Genomic DNA, 18337 nt, shown 5'->3' on the forward strand with positions numbered 1-18337 from the left:
TACACTGATGCATTTATGCTTTACAGTGCAGGATAACGTGACAGTTGTGTGGTTGCCAGAGATCACGAGTGAAGTTAAACTGTGTAGTTCACGGTATGTAATACCAAAAAGAAGTAGCTGGTGTTTACTTTGTTCACTAGTCTTCAAGGAGGATATAACATAATGTATATAAATGCGTTTGAGTTTTTGAGTTTGTGTCTTGATCTTTTTCCTCCATTTATTTCTAAGTTCCTTTGGGTTGAAAGGACATTTCAAGTGGGGAACCAAACTGACGAAACAAAGCGCTGACAGAACATTTATAGGCAAAAAGAAAAACATGATTGATATACAGTAGACATTAAATACTAAAAATATTGTGTAAGCTTAACATACCTGTATGGATAGAGATTACAGGTATTTTGCATTATTTCATTGCAGTAAGAATTTTTTTGTGAACAATGCTTTCCAGCTACAACATTTATCATAATTTAGACCCATTATTTCTACATCTTTCCCTTCTTTAAATGTCTAACTAAAAATTGTACATAGGAAACAGAGGCAGAGACTTTGTGGTGCACATTTCTAACTTCTAATGCCACGTGCATCAAGAGGAGCAGACTCCTCCTCCTGCTGACTGGGCCACTGTGAGTTCAAGTGTGAGTGTGCATCATGTGTTTCCTTCACCAGTGGTTGGGACGAGAAGGGACTTGAGGAGGTCGCCTGTGTGAAAAGAAGACCACGGTGGGATGTCCAGTCAGTTTCTCATCAGAGGTGGATCAGTAACACACACACACAGCTAACAAACACAGTGGAGAAGGGAAAGATCGCTAGAGGAGGAGGAGTGGGATTGTGTACCTTTACTCGTCCCTGTGCAGCTCTATGAAGGGCCCAAAAGAGATATGTAACACTATCTTTACTCTGTGTTGCCAATGACAACTACGGTTACCATGGCGACCCACAGCTCCATCATACAGTACGGACAGAAGGTCATGCCAGGCTGCACCCAGGAAAGTGAAACGTTCCTGTTCTGCACGGCTCTCCCCATTTGACTGCCATGCAAAACAGACGGACTTGGCCTGAACTATACACCGATCGTATCACAGAGGGACAAGTAATATGTGCTGAATGTTTACTGTTTGTGCATGGAAACGGATACAACAAATAAGATAAACATTAAAAAAAAAAACCCAACGCCAAATACCAAAGAAAGGCTTGAGGAAGGAAATGAAGCAAAGACTGTCTGACAGCAAGTAGAAGCAGCAGCCACCACGCTTTCTTTTTCTATTCTTTTATTCAGTCCATCACTTTATACACCTTCTGAAAGAGAGGCCATTTTTTCTGTCTTTTTAAGATGATGATTTTTTAAAAATGTAATTACAAAATTATTTGAGCTGAAGGCACTTTTTTATTCCACAGAGTTGTGGGAGGCCAGAGGACAGAGAACGTCTGTCAGGACAAGGTCGTTCTTACCTCCACTACTGTAATTATCAGTAACAGACCAGAGGACATCCCACTGCTGCAGTGCCTGCCCTCAAACCTTCTTCCTCCTCTGTTTCATGTCTAATTGGTTAACAAAGGAGAAAAACTAAAACCTAACTATACTTGAAAAAACTGTAATAAAGTAATTAGCTAAAATGTTGAAGCGTACAAATTCCGTTGGTCAGTCTAATTTTAATAAGCACATCTGAAGGCTGACTTTGAAAATCTACCAACGACGAAGAGGAAAAGGATTTTATCAAAAAGTTCTGCTTACTTAACGAGGTGCTTAGTGTGTAAAATTACATTACAATTACAAAACATTAGCAAGTGTACAGCTCACCAAAAAATTACTTCTAAAAGTGTTTGCTTAACATTATATAAAAAGTTAGGAATCATGTATTGTTTTAAGACACATTTCATTTCAAATGAAACAAAAATAATTCAAGGTGACTTGCTCGGTTCATAACCTTTAGGTCAATAAAATCGTCAAATTTATCCCTTTTTGTAATACTGAGATCTGTCATCATATATTTTGTTAATAAAAATCTACCTACGCGAAAAGTCGAAATTACATATATAACGCTTCTGAAATGCACAGACTGAAACAGCATCAGATTACCAGTTACAGTAGGACAAAATTTGTAGTTATAGGAATATACATGAAAGAAAATTTATGACTATCTCTGCTCAAGAAAAATAAAAGTGTAAACAAAAAAAAGTGTGCGTGTGTGTGTGTTTGTTTCTAGTCAAGCAGGGAGGGCTCTGAAGGACGTATGACAGTGGGTCGGTTGGGAGCAGCCGGGGGTCTTCTGCTGCAGGAAGACAGGTAAGAGAAGGGAGGGGAGGTATGGAGGGAGGGAGGGTCGGAACATGCAAGGAAAAATATCATGAGATAGTCATGCACCGATGCACCCAAACCACCAAGAGCCAAAAACGAATAGAACAACCATTCACCACCAATACCAAAGCCACAAACAGCATGAGAGTGTGTGTGTGTGTGTGTGTGTGTGTGTGTGTGTGTGTGTGTGTGTGTGTGTGTGTGTGTGTGTGTGCACATGTACCTGGGAATCCCCGGGGGCAGAGCAGGAGGCACACGGGCCGGCCTCGATGGGATGAGAGGCACAGAGCCAGAGTTGGGATCCCCGGCGTAAGCCGTTTGCCCCGGTGGAGGGCCGGGCCGGGAAGGCACTGGCGGTGCTCCAAATGCTGGTGAGGGATTGAGGGGGAGCGGAGGACCAGGGGTGGGCCCCCTCACTGCTGGGGGTCGGCTGGGAGGGGGCGCTGTTGCTGAGGCAGGGCGGGATGCTGGAGGAGGACTGAGGAACGAGGACAGACACATTTGAAAATTACATTTTCATTGAAATTCCATTTAACATTACAGATTTTTTTTTTCTTTATTTAAATTTAAAGTCTTGTTGAGATTAAACTCTTTAATGACAGTAGCCTGGATAAGATGCACCTGTTCTGATATAATCTGCTAAACTCCAAATAAACCATCCTTAAATGTTTCCCTGCCTTGAGGACTTGTGTGACTATGTTCAAAGCTGAGTCAAAACTAAGGAATAACTATCAGTCTAAGTGGCCTGAGAACTTGGAAAATAATGAGACAGCCACTGGAGGACCCCTGCTGGATATATTGAATAACAAAGTTAGTTTGTGTTTTAGCATTGAGTATCTTTTTTTTTTATCTTGTTTTTTCTTTCTTCCAGAATTCATTTTTTCATTTTTTTTTGCAATGAAATGTCTCAAACTAATAATATTTATACTTTTCATAGGAATAAATGTGTTGCCTGCTTATAACAGTAAGTTTCTGAATGTTGTTTTCATGCTTATTACCTTGGTTCCTTGGCTATCCAGGCGTCGTCCACTGGTGGAGGCATCGGGGTAGAAACAGTGGTGGTGCTGATGTCTCCGATGATGACCAGGGCCTCTTTCAGAGCGTGGTACATCCTCAGCATCTCATCTCTCCTCTGAGCCTGCTCTGCCGACTCCTCCATCAAACTGCCCTGGTCTCCGGCTGAGTACAGGTAGGCCAGCAGCTCAGAGTGGATGAAGTCCTTCGCCTGGAGACGGGAGAGGAAAGAAGCAGGGATGAAAATAATTCAAACAATATACTGACCTATATATCTGATACATGACTTTCCAACAAATCTTCTGGATCTGAGAGGTGTTAAAGCTGAGTGTGAAAAAGAGACAGATAAAGCAGGAGACGTACACTGTTGATCATGAGGTGCATGATGGTCTTGGGCATGAGGTCTCTGATGGACTTGTTGACGATGCTGATGTAAGAGTCCACGAGGTTGCGGATGGTCTCCACTTGCCGTTCCAGTTGAGGGTCCATGGACACGGTGTCACTAGGATTCATGGCATCCTCATTCTCAGACTGGAGAAGACAGAGAAGACAAGAGAGATTTTTTTGTCTGTGTGGTCTTAACCTTCCATCCACACCACACCAGTGTGTTGCATTTATTTGGAAACGCCACTATTTTTTAAAATGCTGGATGTGAAATTTTTAGTAAATGACCTTAATATTCTAGCGTGGAAGGTAAATTGTGGATAGCTTTGGCCTGGATACTGAATCCCCAGAAGTGTTCTTCCTGAACCACTACGGCAGCATACTGAATGAACAGTTGCACCCTATTCTTCAATGACATAACTGTGTCATTTTAAAAAATAGGGTTTTGCTAAAAAAAGAACACTTGTGCTCTACAAACGTACCCTGGAAACATTAAAATCTACAGAACAAACGTGATGTGAAATCGAGTTTAAATCTTTGTTCAAAAAAGTCTTCCCTACAAACAACTGACAAAAATGTTTGTGTATCCTTAAAAATCCTTAGGCTACATTTAGAGAAACAACGTAATTCTTTATAAACACAATTCATAAATGACCTACAGTATTCAAAATCTTACCTGGTCTTTCTCCGGATAAACACCAGCTCTGAGGAACGAAGCCTTCCAGCTGTCCACATCCTCCTGGGTGTCACATGCCAGCTCAATCTGACGCAGGTCCTTATACACGTTCCTGTTAGACACACGTGCACAGCCATTACCCAGAGGTGACAACAGATGAACAACATTAAATGAAATTTGTTGTAGGAGCTGGTAGGATCCAAACCTCTGTTCGGTGTTGAAGATGGCAAAGACGTGTTTGCTGGACATGAAGCCTTTCTCCACATCTCTCAGCTTCAGGTTGTCCAGAGGCAGCATGTACTTCTTCTCTTTTTCCTGATAAAACACACGCAGCAAAATAGTGATAAATATAAAAGAAAATAAACTACGACAAATAAACCACAAACTTACTTCAAAAATGGAAGCACAACTCGACAGTGCAACTTCAAGAGATTTATTTATTATCATTAAAAGTATAACAAGTAAGATTTTACAATCCCCTGGCACATCACGACTACAGTTTGACCACAGTGTTATAGTTATCACACTAAATGAGCCAAAATACACTCCCTCTAACTATCTGAATGAGAAAATGGGAGTAAACTACATTTTCATGCATTTAATGCACTGTAAGCAGCCTCACCTCCTCATCTTTATACCAGGACAGAGACTCAGCAGTCAGGACAAACCAGTAGTCCTTGGATCCTCCCTTCATGATACTGATGTTGATGGTGAGCCAGCCTCTGCGGATCACCTGCACACGAGAGTCCAACAGTTGATTAAACGACACACCTGACAAGAGGGGTAATGTGGATTTACAGCAATAAAATAAAGACTAAACACAACTAAACACACACGCACACATATATATATACTGTACATGTTTAAAGAAGTCTTCATAAGAAACAGCTCAACAGCCATGCACATGGTATCCATCATTAAAAGAAGACAGCACAGTTGGATTAACTCCTACAGAATCCATATCAGTAAAAATACACCACAAACACCGAGAGTAAAAACAAGAGATGACAGGGTCCAATGAAAAGTCACCTTCTCTGCATCCCTCTCTTTGCCAGACTGACAGACAACAGGACAAAGGGAGAAGACACACAGGGATAATAAGCAGACGTATGCAACACTCTGGTCTGGGTGGTTTAACTGTGAAAGCCTTATAGAGTTGGAGTGTCAGTCTTTCTGTTTATTTGTCCCAGTGGCAAAATATAGTTCTGCAACAAAAGATTCCTCTGCTGCCTAAAAAGCATTTTTAGAGCCTCGGGATATGAGATCAGTCCGGGTAGTTTTGATTACTACACTACAGATATCAGCTATAAAAACCGGATGGTTGCCTCTGGGATGACAGCTGTCAAAAAGGCTCACTTGACTGCGTAGTTATGAGTTACCAAGCTGCTGAGCCACAAAAAAAAATATATATATATATATATATTTTCTTAGGCATTATTGGTGCAAAAACATAATTAGATGTTGTTAATATCATCAGACAAGGTAGAAAAGATATTAATAGTATATCTGATGTATCAGGTGATTATAGATTTATATATCCTGTCCTCTAATACAATGTGTTTATACCTAAGACTGTGAAACTTGGATCACTAGGCATCGCTGCTACAGGAGCTCATGGGCCACAACCTGGACTGGAGCCACACTGTGACTTTCTATGACAGATAACTGATGAATTGCTCCACTGAGCTTGTATCTGAACAAATGGGAATGAGCTAGATTGAGTATCTGAGGGAGAAAGGCCAGGAACGTCCACCCTCTGTGCCTTTAAGGAAGATCAGATCCATCATCCAGCAGATATGGATGCAGTTTCAGGGCTGAACACTGAAAGACCAGGTTACACCAGAAAGTGGAACAGAGAAATTCATCCACACATATTATCATATGTGCTTTGGGGCTGTCGGGACTAATTGCATTGTTAGTTAAGAAGCTGTAAATGAAGACATTTAGCTGTAGCAGGTCTGTGGATGTTGAGGAGTAAATGAAGGTTTCAGCCCTAACAGAGCCAAAAGTATTTATACCCAATCTAAATGACCAACGGCCAACATTAGAATCTGGTCTCACCAGGCTAAGTAAACTCCCTGAACAATGAAAGGGTTGTTTTCATATTTTTTTAAAAAATAAATTCACCTTTTCATTTATAAGAGGAATAATGTGTTCTTCTTTCAAAAATTGCATAGTTTCACTTTAAAGGTCATAACGGTGGCTCAGTGGTTAGCACTGTCACCTCATGCCAAAGCCCTGTATTTCAAACCTGGTCCTTCCTACTCTGGACTCTGGAAACTCCAGTTCCCTCCCACAGTCCAAAGATATGCTGATCGGGGACTCCCAAGTGTTCCTGTCTCTTCTTATGAAATCATATAGAGGTAAATATATTTCACAAATCTGTGTCATAACTTTTAACTAAGCAAGGATCACCACATGCAAACTTTAGACGACTGGTGTAATTATAGTTATTTTTAGAAGAAATGCCAAACAATTTCACACATGTATTTTGTTGAAAAACATCCTCACATTAATAAATGTGAGGATGTTTTCAGTTCTTTTAAAACACAGAACTGAACATAATTTCCAAATAGTTAAAACCAGGAGAAGATATAAACTGAGACTTTATACAATGATGATGACATGAGTCAGACCAGAAAGCTGAAAATGAATTGTTACATTTTAAATAACATATTATATTAAAAAAATATTACGACGGCCAAACAATATGATAAGATTAATCCCCTCGAGGCACCAGGATGTCTGGGCCAAGGGAACTAAAATGTCTGGAAACAGACCTGATTATACAAGAGACATCTGCATCAGACATGGCTAATTATTACTCTTAAACCATAAAGGCTTAACATTTATAAGACTTTCTCACGGCCTAGAAAATAGATTTTTGTGTGATGTCACCCCAGTGCAAAGTCAATGAGACAGTCAGTGAGGTGCGTGTGCGGTGGGTGGCGAGGTACAGATTCAAAACATGATGATGGAATATGGCATCTGCTTCTCACAATACATCCATGAGTGTAACTCTTTCACTTCCCCGTAGTTCATCAAGGAGTACACATTGTTGTTTCTCGACACTGTCTGAACGGCCGTTGACTCCCCCACCCGCCCAAAGAGGAAGTGACAAGTGGAGGTGCATGGGTTACGGTACTTACAAGAATCTCTCCCTGGGCCATAAAAAGGAGGAACATAAGAGGAGAAAGAGGAAAGGGAAATAAAGAGAAAAGACAAGAGGGGGCACAGACAAGAGTGCGTAAATGTGAAGCAACAAAGGGCAACAATCACAGCAGAGGTGGGCTGAGACAACGACAGAAAGAACAAGAAATAAAAAACAAAAACAAAAACAGCAGGAGAATGCAGCTGCTATGATGCTACTGAGGTGTGAGGGATTTCTATGGGGTGTGTGGAGTGTCTGTTTACCTGATTGGGCATAACTCTCTTCTTGGTAGCGTTAGCAGCAGTCCTTTGCTGGGCACTGCGGGAGAGAGATTCAATAATGTAAATATTATTTTTTTAAAAAACAGAATATGTTGAAAGGAGCGACTAGGAAACTGTGCAATTGTTTCCACTCTGCTATTAATGCAATAAAAACTTCAAAACAAGAACTTCTTTTATAGTAACAGTGACATGATACAATCCGCTGGTCACGTTTTTCCGTAGTCACAGAGGCAGAAGAGTTTCTAATTGAGGCAGAATCATCTAATTGTTAGGATGTTGTATAAGCCTGGTAATCCCATGTGAGAGTGGAAAAACTCACTGTTTAACAGTACAAGTCCACAAAAATAGAATTCGAATTTTAAAAGTAGAGCAGATGTGCAGTGCTTCCGCAAATTCTTCTCTTTCTCGAGAATTTTGATTTTCCAGTTTTGCAATACAAAACCTGCAAATATTGACGTACTGTATGCGTCAACCAGTGATGCAACACCCATTTTGGAGATGATTCAGAAACAGTAATGTAACTGCATAGTTTGATTATCAGAGAGCACTGACAAGTTTATTTTTCACAGACGATATAATGTTATTCAGTATTAGTCCAGTATTTTTCAGGGTATAGCGATGAAGTTTAAATTCAATACATGGGTCTCAGAGCGTTTGCAGACAGACCTCCACGTCTGCTGATTCTAATGAAACTCATGAATCAGTATCTGTAGTTTTGTCTTACTTGGCAAATCCAATGAAGTCCTCATGGTTAGTGTTGATGTAGGAGAGCTCAATGTCAATCAACAGCAGCACCTGACAGGCAAAACGTTACGTGTTATGTACACACAAAAATGAAACTGTACAACTGCACAGGTAGACTGCATCTCTTGCTCTGTCTCACACACACACGGACCTGGTCTTTGGTTTTGCTGTCTCGCTCTCTGATGTAGGTGGTGACGATTCTCTCCGTCTCTTCTCTCAGTCGAGGGTACGAGCCCAGCTGTAGACACATCGAAAACACACACACGCACTGCTGCAGGCACCGTGATTACAGGATACACACCTACTGTATGCAGGTTTACACAACACTCTAAAGACACTGTGTATCCACATAAGCTGTTATCACTAACAGTAAATATATGGCATATTAGGCAAGACATTTGACATAAGACTGGGGAGGCATGCGCTTAATGAGTTCTCTATCAGCTTGAGATTTCTTGTTAGCTGTAGATGTTGTCAGAGTCTATTTTGTTACTAAGTGTAAGAAAACATTCAATTAAAATCCACATTAGCATATTATGATCTCAAGCCGTTAGCGAGTCTCAGTAAATCAGGGAGAAATTAGGAGAAAAATCAGGTTAAAGTCCAGAAAGAGGGGAAGAGGATAGGGGATAGGGTCTGGTGGAGTTTTGGGGTTGAGGTTTAATTATCTGTGTCAGTGGTGCAGGAAACGGTGTATCACAGGAAAAACACATTAAAAAAAATCTCATTTGACCAGACGAACAAGGTGACGAACAGCCACAGCTGTGCAATTTTCTAATAAGCCAAATTTCTTAGTGTGAGAGTGGGGATCTGATTTGATAAGTAAGGCAGGGTGAGGGGTTGTTAAATCACAGATCTCAGTGCTGATGGGGTAAGTGGGCTGGTAGGGGTCCAGGATCAGAATGGGGAGGGTCTCCTATGGTTGTCATTTAAGAGGGGACCACAGGGTGCGGCGGGTGCTGAGTGAAGCCTTAAAGCAGCAGACAAAGACAAGTTAGTTCATTTGATCTTTGTGTCTCTCTTTTCCTTTCTTTGACTGTCACTCTTTGCTCCTTCCTTGCTCTCTTCTCTTTCTGTCTGTCTCTGTTCATCACTATTTAAAAACATCTCTGTCTCCGCTTTTCCTGTTTACCTTTTCAGTGCACTTCCTGATCAGGGCGACAAGCTCGGTGACGACGAGGTCAACGCATTTCAGACAGGGGTCTTTCAGCTTAATGATCTGCTTTTTCACTATAGCCTCAAACGCCAGGTCAGGGGTGAACAGGCCTGTCCTGTGGTGAGGCATCATTGGAGTTGGATGTTTAATGTCAGGTGAGGAAGGAGGCGTTGTAGCATGGGTCACGGTGAGGAAAAAGGGGACGGTGGTAGAAAAATAGAAACCCAAGTTGGATGGGATAGTTTGCGAGAGTGGGGAAAGAGTTTCAAGAGGGAAAAGAAAGATGAAGATGAGTATGACAAAGAAAAAAAACAGGCATTTGGTTAGTTCTACTTCATGTTCAGAACAGAAACAAGCTGCAGGTTGCCACACATGTTCATTGCACTCCCTATACTTTTACATGTTAATTGTCCGTCGACAGCTTTTTAGCCATGCTAGTAGTGTGACTCCATGAACAGTCAGTCCATCACTTTGGTCCACAAATATTTCATCAACAACTGTTGGATGGGATTGCCATGAAATGTTGTTCTAACATTCATGGTTACCATGACTTTGTTGGTCCTTTAACTTTTCCTCTATTGCCACCATCTGGTCAAAACACTAACTTGTCCAGCACTTTATTTTCCTATTAATCTCAGCTGTATTGAATGTTCAGTGCTCATTAGCAAAAGCTAACACGCTAAACAAAGATGGTAAACATTGTGAACATTGAACCTGCTGAGAACAAGTGTGTGTGTGGCAATATTAGCACTTAGCTCAAAACAACAGAGTGTCTGTGTAGTGCAGCCTGCTATAGACTCTTGTTTTCTCTGTAGCTTAAAATCAAGCCTGCAGCTTGTTTTGTAATGAACCTGCACAGGAATGTGTAACAGCCTGTCTGCTTCTAACCACACAGCCTCTCAGAGACACCACCCCAGTACAGCCAGGACATTCAGCTATATCTACTAACAGTTGTACACGCAAACTTCAAAGCAGGGTTGCACTACAACTGTGGCTTTATTTAAGAGTGTGGCACCAAAATGGCCCCTGGCAGCACTAGAGTTGGCCGGTCTCTGTGGTGTGTTATGTACGGGTGTGGCAGCCAGGCAGGAGGCCATGCAGTGATACCTTATTGGTGCACTGTCTGACTGTGTTGATGAGCTCCTGGATGACCAGGTCGATGCATTTCAGACAGGGCTCTTTCAGCTTAATGATCTGCTTTTTCACTATGGCCTCAAACGCCAGGTCTGGGGTGAACAGGCCTGTCCTGAAGGACATACAGACAAGACACACATGGAGACATGGAGCAGGAGAGGGGGACAGTAAAGACACACAGGAATAGTGTGCAACAGTGGACACAGACAGGGAAGACATGAGCAGACAGACACTGAGACCAGGTGAGGAATAGTGAAAGACGAACTGGAAGAAGTGGGGTGGAAGACAGACATATGGCCGGCGGGAGGGACAAATAAAAACTAGTCATGGATGAAAACAAGGCACAGACAGACAGAATGACCAGCACACTTAATGGACACATGAAAAATAGGACACACACTGACACTTGAGTACAGACAGGACTGTAGGTCTTTATGAAGCTGAATGGACACAAACAAAAAAGCTGATGGACAGGTCAGCAGACAAATGTTATGTTTTGTTTGCAGGTTGTCTCAACTTGCCTGACACCATGGATGTTCTTGATGGCATAACTGATCTCTTTCCTCAGTTCCTTCTCATCGAACTCCATCTAAGAGACAGTCAAAAAAGAGCTTGTTTTATTTGTTCTATGTAAAATGAAAACTACTTTTTAGTGCCAAGCATTTATAGTGACACACAAACAAACACAAAGCCAGACAAGAGAAACTGTCTGTGGATTTGTCTGCCCTTTCTTGGTATTGGATTTGTGAGAGCAAACATAGCTACAGTATGACATCAGTATTATACAGATTGCTACATTAGTACTGTAAATAAACACTCTGAGAGCAGATTATTAACTTAACGACTGTCTGAACCACTTGTTTACCCTTAGGAAAGCAATCCTTTCACATATCTGTGTTTTATGTTAACAGGAAAGCAACAGAGGGCAATTCATCGCCAAATAATATGACAAATATACAAATATGTGTCTTAATTGTAATTAAAGAAATCTATAAAACATAATCATAATAATCATAATGAAAACAGAAATAATGGCAATGGTCACCTTCACCAGCTCGAAGGGAAAGCGCTCGTGAAAGATGCGGTTGATCTTGGCCCCGCCCGACAAGTTGGAGGTGTCCACCTGATCTCCAGACCCCTCAATGCACTTCTCAAAGTCAACACCAAACTGCTGCACCATCCTGTAGATTGCATACAGGATAAGGAAAATGTCTTTCTGAACTTTTTGAATTAATGTATTCATGTGCCTGAATGTGTGGATGCACTGACTGAAGTAAGGCCTTGGTTTTGCGGGCGGGGTCGTCAGGGCGAAAGTTCTTGTACTCCTCCACCTCTTTTTCCAGAGATAACAGTTGGCTTTGCAGCTTGCTGCGTAACCCTGGCAACGTGTCGCGGATGTGGTTGGTAAGTTGCTGGAGAAAAATAAACGTTAAAAAAAAAAAAAAAAAGAAAAGTCAATTCTAGTATTGGATTTAAAGTTAAAACATCTGCACACATTAATTAAATTAAACAATGTAATTAAGTAAGTAAATTAACTTTACCTTTAGGTATGTTTAGGTATCCTGTGACACCCTGTGAGTTTTCCACATAAAGTGCATCTAAATGACATACACTGTTTATATGTGTGTATTATCAGGTGTTTGTCTCACCTGATTGAGGGTCTTCTGCAGGTGTGGTGTTCCCATGCGTTCTGCAATGTGTCTGTATGCAGGATGGGACAGGAAGAACTTCCTCTCAGCAGCCAAAGCAGCACGGATGTCTTTCTTGCCATCAATGTCCTTTTGACTGCGGTTCACCACCCCGATGTAACCTTATTATAAAAATACAGACAACAGTATAAAAGTACAATGGAAAAAACTCACTGAAGACCAGACTGAAGGCAAAACACACAAAAACAAACAAAACCTGAAAGCAGCTACAGTAAAGGCCTGGAAGAGCATTAACCGGTCATGTGTAGTATTACAGAACAAATACGCCACTGACAGTTGCGCTGTGTGTGTCTAATAAAACATCTGAGTACCAGTTACAAATATCTGTGTGTCGGAATATGGCTGTGAGAGTCTGTGATAGTCATATCTGGCTGCTGTGGGCGTGTTCACAAAACTGAGGGTTAGTGGGGTTTTGATTGGCAGGCTTGGCCAAAAAAAAAAAAAAAAAGAGCTGGCCCACTTCTGTTACATCTCAGCAGTAACAGGAAGCCGAGCTCTGTGGCGCTGACAGTTTTTTTTACCCATAAGTGTTAAAAATACATCAGTATATACAGGACATATTACATTTATGTACATAAATATTTGGCCCCTCCATAAAGTGATTGATGGGTTTAAATAAAGCATTTCAAACGGGTGTGTGGTCTCACCTCTGCGCAGTGGCAGTAGTTTGTTTTCCAGGATGTCTCGTGCATCCGTCCCCTCGTCCATCAGGTCCAGCTTGGTGATCACACCAATAGTTCGCAGACCTAAAGAACAAGGTGTCAAAGGTGTCACCACTAACATAACAAACCAAGTGCTTATATGCCAGCAACAATGTAAGTAAAAATAAACTGGTAAACAGTATGTATAAAATCCCTTGTGTAAACCATATCATGAATATAAGCAAAGTACCATTAAGTTACATGTATTCAACTTCCTTTATACAAAGTTTAATTTAGTTAAACAGTTAAACACTCTCTCAGCAGCAGATGTACAGTTACAAGCCCAGACCTTGAAATGGTTAATAATATCTCCTGGATTGAAGGAAAGAGGGCAAAAGGCAAAGAAAATTAAATTTAATTATATCTCTGCTAATCTTATTCAATACATCTGTGCTGCCAGGAAGTCTTTTAATAATGTAACTGTTAATTATTCTGATGAGCCGGCGCCTGCACTGAGGCAAAGATTAATAGAGAGAAGAAGAGTTGTAATGGCTGCAAGATACAGCAAAGAGTAATTAGCTTTGTGCCAAATTAGAGCCTAAAATGGTTACACTTAGAGAAATACCGATATAAACGGTAGCAAAAGACACACAGATTAACACAATCATCCTAACAAAGACATGCCATCTTGAAGCTCTCACACACACAGAAACACACACTTTCCCTTACCCTGAGGGTCGACCTCCTTTGCTATTTTGAGGGCGTCAGAGTTGGCCAGGTCAGTGTTGGCTGGGGTGACGGCAAGGATCAGACAGCTCTCCTTGGTGATGAACTGCAGCAGCATGTCTCTGATCTGGTGCTCGATGTCCACAGGCTGGTCCCCTACGGCCACTTTGGTCATCCCAGGCAGGTCGATCAGGGTCAGATTCAGCACTGAGAGATGTTGATGGGTTGATGAGAAAGAAGGAAAGACTCAGTTAGACAGAGGTTGAAAACTTGCTGCTACAAAACAACTGGTTTTTATGTATGTATGTATGTATGTGCGTGTGTGTGTGTTACCATTAGGGGAGTAGACACGGAGGTTGATGGGGATGGGGGAGATGCCCTTGTTGGATCCAGTGAGACGGTCGGTCTCGGCTTCAATCTCCAGACGGACTTCATCAAAGTCCACAAACTTGCGGCCCTTACAGTGCAGGAACTCTGCATATTCTATATGGTGATTTAAGACGGGAGAGACAGTGATGGATTAACAGGAGATGAATTTAAAAACGAATACTATTGTATTTGTTTGTTTGACTTTGCAACTTACCTGCTTTACTGTTAACCAGCTGGAGGATGAGAGGACGACGAGTGACGATGCCAGATCCTCGGGGCAAAAAGTCTCTGAGGGAGAGACAGAGGTTAAGTTTAACACACACACACACATATACACAACTTTGAGAAAAGGACGTTGACAGGCAAATGGCTGTTTGGCTGCCATGCTTCTCCACATTATATCAAATCAAATCAATTCATTTTCATATTATGTCAAAATACTAAATGTGTAGCTGCTTGTACCAAAATAAGAGTTCGATCTCTAAATTTGCTCCCTACTACCTTTAATTACATATGCAGGCCTTCTATCTGAGTGGGTGCATTACTGATACAAGGCCAAGCTTGACTTACAACCCTATCCATTATAAATAGTGCAGAGAGAGAGAGAAGCATCCCCCTGTTTCCCCTCCTCATTACATGCACGATCATGAGAATGGAAACTCATGTTCAATAGAACTGTGATCATTTCCAGGTCAGTAACTACACATCTCTCCAAGCCATGAAAACATGTCTGTGCCTGTCTGTCTTTCTGTCTGTGTGTTTGCTAGGTCAGAGGCAAAGACTTTGTCAAGTTTTAGAGTTAGGCAAGCACATCCCACACACACATATAGAAAAATGCACACACACACTCATATTTACTTGAACACATCTGCACACCCTGTGCCTGCTGTCCACTGCTGACAGAGCAGTCAGGATGTTACACAATTGTGATTCCCATCCGCCTTCCTCATCTCTTCCTGTCACTTATGAAACCACATCATGAAGACTACAATTATCAACAAGACAGTTAATCAATTAAATCACGCAGTCATTGGTTCAGTAAACGTCTCTGCCAAACATTTGCTGGGTACAGCTGCTCAGCTACCTTTGTGCTGTTGGTTTGACATTAGGACTCTTCTAATTTGCAATGGATCCTCCCTGTTACTTTGTTTATAGTTTAACCAATGGTTCCCAACCTGAGATGGAACAATTAGTTAATTAATCGATTAGTCCATCAGCAGAAAATCAATCTGCAAAAATTAATGTCTTGGTGTGTATCACTGTAAACTGAACATCATTCATTTCAAAAGACATTTGAAACAGCCATCTTGGTCTTTCAGGACCAGTGATGGACATTTTCACTTTTTCTTTTTGACTTTTCATACACTAAGCAATCAAAAGATTTATCAATAGTGACAATAGTTATTAGTTGCAGCCCAGTTGCCAGCCTCCTTGTCTTACGATGCCTTGAAATGAAGCCTTATCTACTCATCACAGCTCACATATGTCCACCAAAGACATAGAGGACTATCTAATATTTCACAAAAAAGCAGTGATTACAGAAAAAAACTCAACTACTCTATCCTATGAATCATCTTTATGACCCAACAAATTAATCTTGTGCCCCATTAGAGGGATCCCCACCCCCAGGTTGGGAATTACTGGTATAAACTATTAAGCAGAAAAAGAAATACACTAATCAGTAATGGAAATAAGTTTGTTGCAGCCTTAACTGACCAAAACCAAGTGAAAACACGGTCTCACGGCCAGTGCTGCACCCCTGCATGTCATTGGGCTAATTAACAAACATGAAATCCCTTCAGTGGGTATCTGGTACCCAGTGTGTCATATACACATGACAGTGCAGCTGGTGACATCACTGATGACCCCAGCGCAAACACATCAATGCCCCTACTGTCTCCCCCAGCCACTGCTTGGGACTCGGAGACAAAAGGCAACAGGAAAAAAAAAAAAAAAGGAGACATGGCCGCCTAATCGACATTCCCTATCTCTTAGACAACAAATGAAATCATTCTGACGTTGAGTATGTAACGTATGAGATGAGTAAAGCCTTCTCATTTCTGGGTACCTTCACTTGGAGATAAACACACGAGGCTGCCACAGTTATCTTGAGTAGGTCAGGCCTGTGCTGCAGCAACACAGCCATGTCTTCTTCCCCTTCCTTTTCCTCATGAGCTGATTTTATCCTGAGCTTCGTGTGATATGTTTTGACTGCAAAACTGCCCAAGTGATTCTTTCCTATGCTGTCATAAGCCGAGCAGAGTAGCATATGGCATTAATGGTGGATTGCTGCCATTTGTCATCAAGAAGGATCCACAACTGCTCATTGAAATTCCTTCGAACTCATTCATCAACCTCACAAAGACATTCAGCAGTGTCTGCACGCCGGGAGCGCACACTGCTGCCATTTTCATTTATGCTGTCAGGGTCACTCTCCAATCACTCCTCATCAAAGGTGCCAACAGCCTTTTTGTACCTCACCCTTGAAAGTAAAACATTGACCTGACCAATATGATGTGAGGCCCATAAAGATGTATTTACAACACTGGGTGAGCAGTCTCAAGGAAAAACAGCCTCTGTAAATGTTTGACCAAATATAAAGCACTGAGCACACAAGACGAGTGTTAATATACCTGCTGAGGAAATTATATTTTAACTGCACAGAGTCAGGATGTGGATCTGTGGACTAAAATCAGTTTTAAACACTTGTTTTCTAAACCAGTTGCTCCACAGTTTTTGTTCCCCAATCAACAGCTGTTTTCTGCGTAAAATGCGTAATTATCGATCGTGAATAGCTCAGCTCCAAAATGGAAAGAATCCGTTGGAAAAAAAAAAAACACATCTGAAACTGGGAGGCACCGATACACAGAGCGCGTAACCGAGTGCTTAGTTGGCGACTTTTACGCAAACGTCTAGTTTGTATTAGAAGAAAAGGAAAAGGGGGAAATTCACATTCAGTGAGTCAGATTAATCCAAGACTATATATAAACGGTACAACCTCCCAACGAAATTCTCCAACACGGAGCTCTTCCCTGCGCTCTGGCCGCCGACGACCGCTATCTGAGGCAGGTCCAAGTTGCAGCTCTGGCCGATGGAGCTGAAGGCGTCCTGGAGCTTGTTGATGAGGGGAATGAGGTCTTCCATCCCCCGGTTTCCCATCGCGGCACTTCGGTTAGCCCAGCGGGCTCAATCCTGCTCTTCTCGCCCCGGTCAAATAAGAACCAAAGGGTCGCTCCGACAGACAAACCAAAACTTCCCAGATGGCACAGCAGTCTGTCCCAGTCTCTGTGAACTTATTTCATTAAAAACACAAGGAGGTTCAGAGTCAACAGTCCCGACAGCGGTCAGAGCCTCGACGGGGTTATAAACTCAACGGTTGCATGATAAAAGTAGCCACATTAGACCGAAAAACTTCTGTCATCATCCGGTCAGGCGACACCCAGCCTCCGCCGGAGACTGTGGCTCCGCCTCAAATGTCACGTTGCTCAGCCATTGGTCAACGGAGATGTCAGTCAGTGCACACGGATATGTCTTTTTTTGTTTGTTTTTACAAGACAGCTGTTTTAAGACTTGTACTTTGACAATGCAGCATTTTTTTTAAATAAATTACAATTTTACTGTGTCCTCATGATGATATTACTTTTAAAACTTTTTTCTAGTTAATAGTTAATTCTTCTAGTTAATTCTATTTGTAGTTCTGTGCTGGGATATTTCCTTTTGTCACTTTAAATGAGGACACACAAGCCTCAGGTGACCCACATACAAGCCTCAGATCACCTGCGGCTGGTATGTGGGTTTCACTAAAACTAATGGCAACAATGCACAGCCTCTATGTGTGTATTTCTGGCAATACACCAGCAGCACTAATTCTGAATCCTTCCATTATTTAGCTTCTATGGAGCAGAAAGACGTTTTTTTTTAATTATCAACCAAAAGTAAATTCATGTTGTCAGTTCTAAAATAAAAATCATGTGAAAAGTAAATGTGTAATGAGAAACACTGTTTTCACAGAATCACGTGGAAGGTGGATGCCAATGAAGGCAATAGTCAGAGCGG

General features: G+C 41.6%; 1 protein-coding gene across 5 annotated transcripts; it reads right to left on the minus strand.

Moving 5' to 3' along the window:
• Window positions 1-282: 282 nt before the first annotated feature.
• LOC121181269 (dynamin-2-like) lies at window positions 283-17732 on the minus strand. 5 transcript variants are annotated; one of them, XM_041037140.1, is made up of 20 exons: window positions 17280-17732; window positions 14496-14569; window positions 14246-14395; window positions 13916-14119; window positions 13193-13291; window positions 12486-12646; window positions 12106-12248; window positions 11882-12017; window positions 11358-11425; window positions 10810-10948; window positions 8698-8784; window positions 8527-8597; window positions 7785-7839; window positions 4993-5103; window positions 4576-4685; window positions 4371-4482; window positions 3674-3841; window positions 3295-3521; window positions 2520-2774; window positions 283-699 (listed from the first exon to the last, which is right to left on the minus strand). In XM_041037140.1, exons 1-20 carry the CDS (start codon window positions 17438-17440, stop codon window positions 660-662), a joined length of 2571 nt encoding a protein of 856 aa, XP_040893074.1. In that variant the 5' UTR covers window positions 17441-17732; the 3' UTR covers window positions 283-659. The 5 variants fall into 5 exon arrangements, with proteins under 5 accessions (XP_040893074.1, XP_040893073.1, XP_040893071.1 ...); XM_041037139.1 differs by lacking the exons at window positions 283-699; window positions 10810-10948 and adding exons at window positions 718-2267; window positions 9679-9817; XM_041037137.1 differs by lacking the exons at window positions 283-699; window positions 10810-10948 and adding exons at window positions 718-2270; window positions 9679-9817 and having other exon boundaries at window positions 17280-17731.
• Between the last annotated feature and the right edge of the window lie 605 nt (window positions 17733-18337).

The sequence above is a fragment of the Toxotes jaculatrix genome, chromosome 4 (assembly GCF_017976425.1).
Source record: "Toxotes jaculatrix isolate fToxJac2 chromosome 4, fToxJac2.pri, whole genome shotgun sequence".
In the NCBI taxonomy this organism is placed as follows: Eukaryota; Metazoa; Chordata; class Actinopteri; family Toxotidae; genus Toxotes; species Toxotes jaculatrix.

Coding starts and splice junctions, on each gene's coding strand:
- LOC121181269 (XM_041037137.1), bottom strand. CDS start 17,440: ATGGGAAACCGGGGGATGGAAGACCTCATTCCCCTCATCAACAAGCTC. Junction 12,647..13,192: donor ACTACTGCCACTGCGCAGAG/GTGAGACCACAC, acceptor TTTTATAATAAG/GTTACATCGGGGTGGTGAAC. Junction 11,426..11,881: donor TTCCCTTCGAGCTGGTGAAG/GTGACCATTGCC, acceptor ACTGTCTCTTAG/ATGGAGTTCGATGAGAAGGA.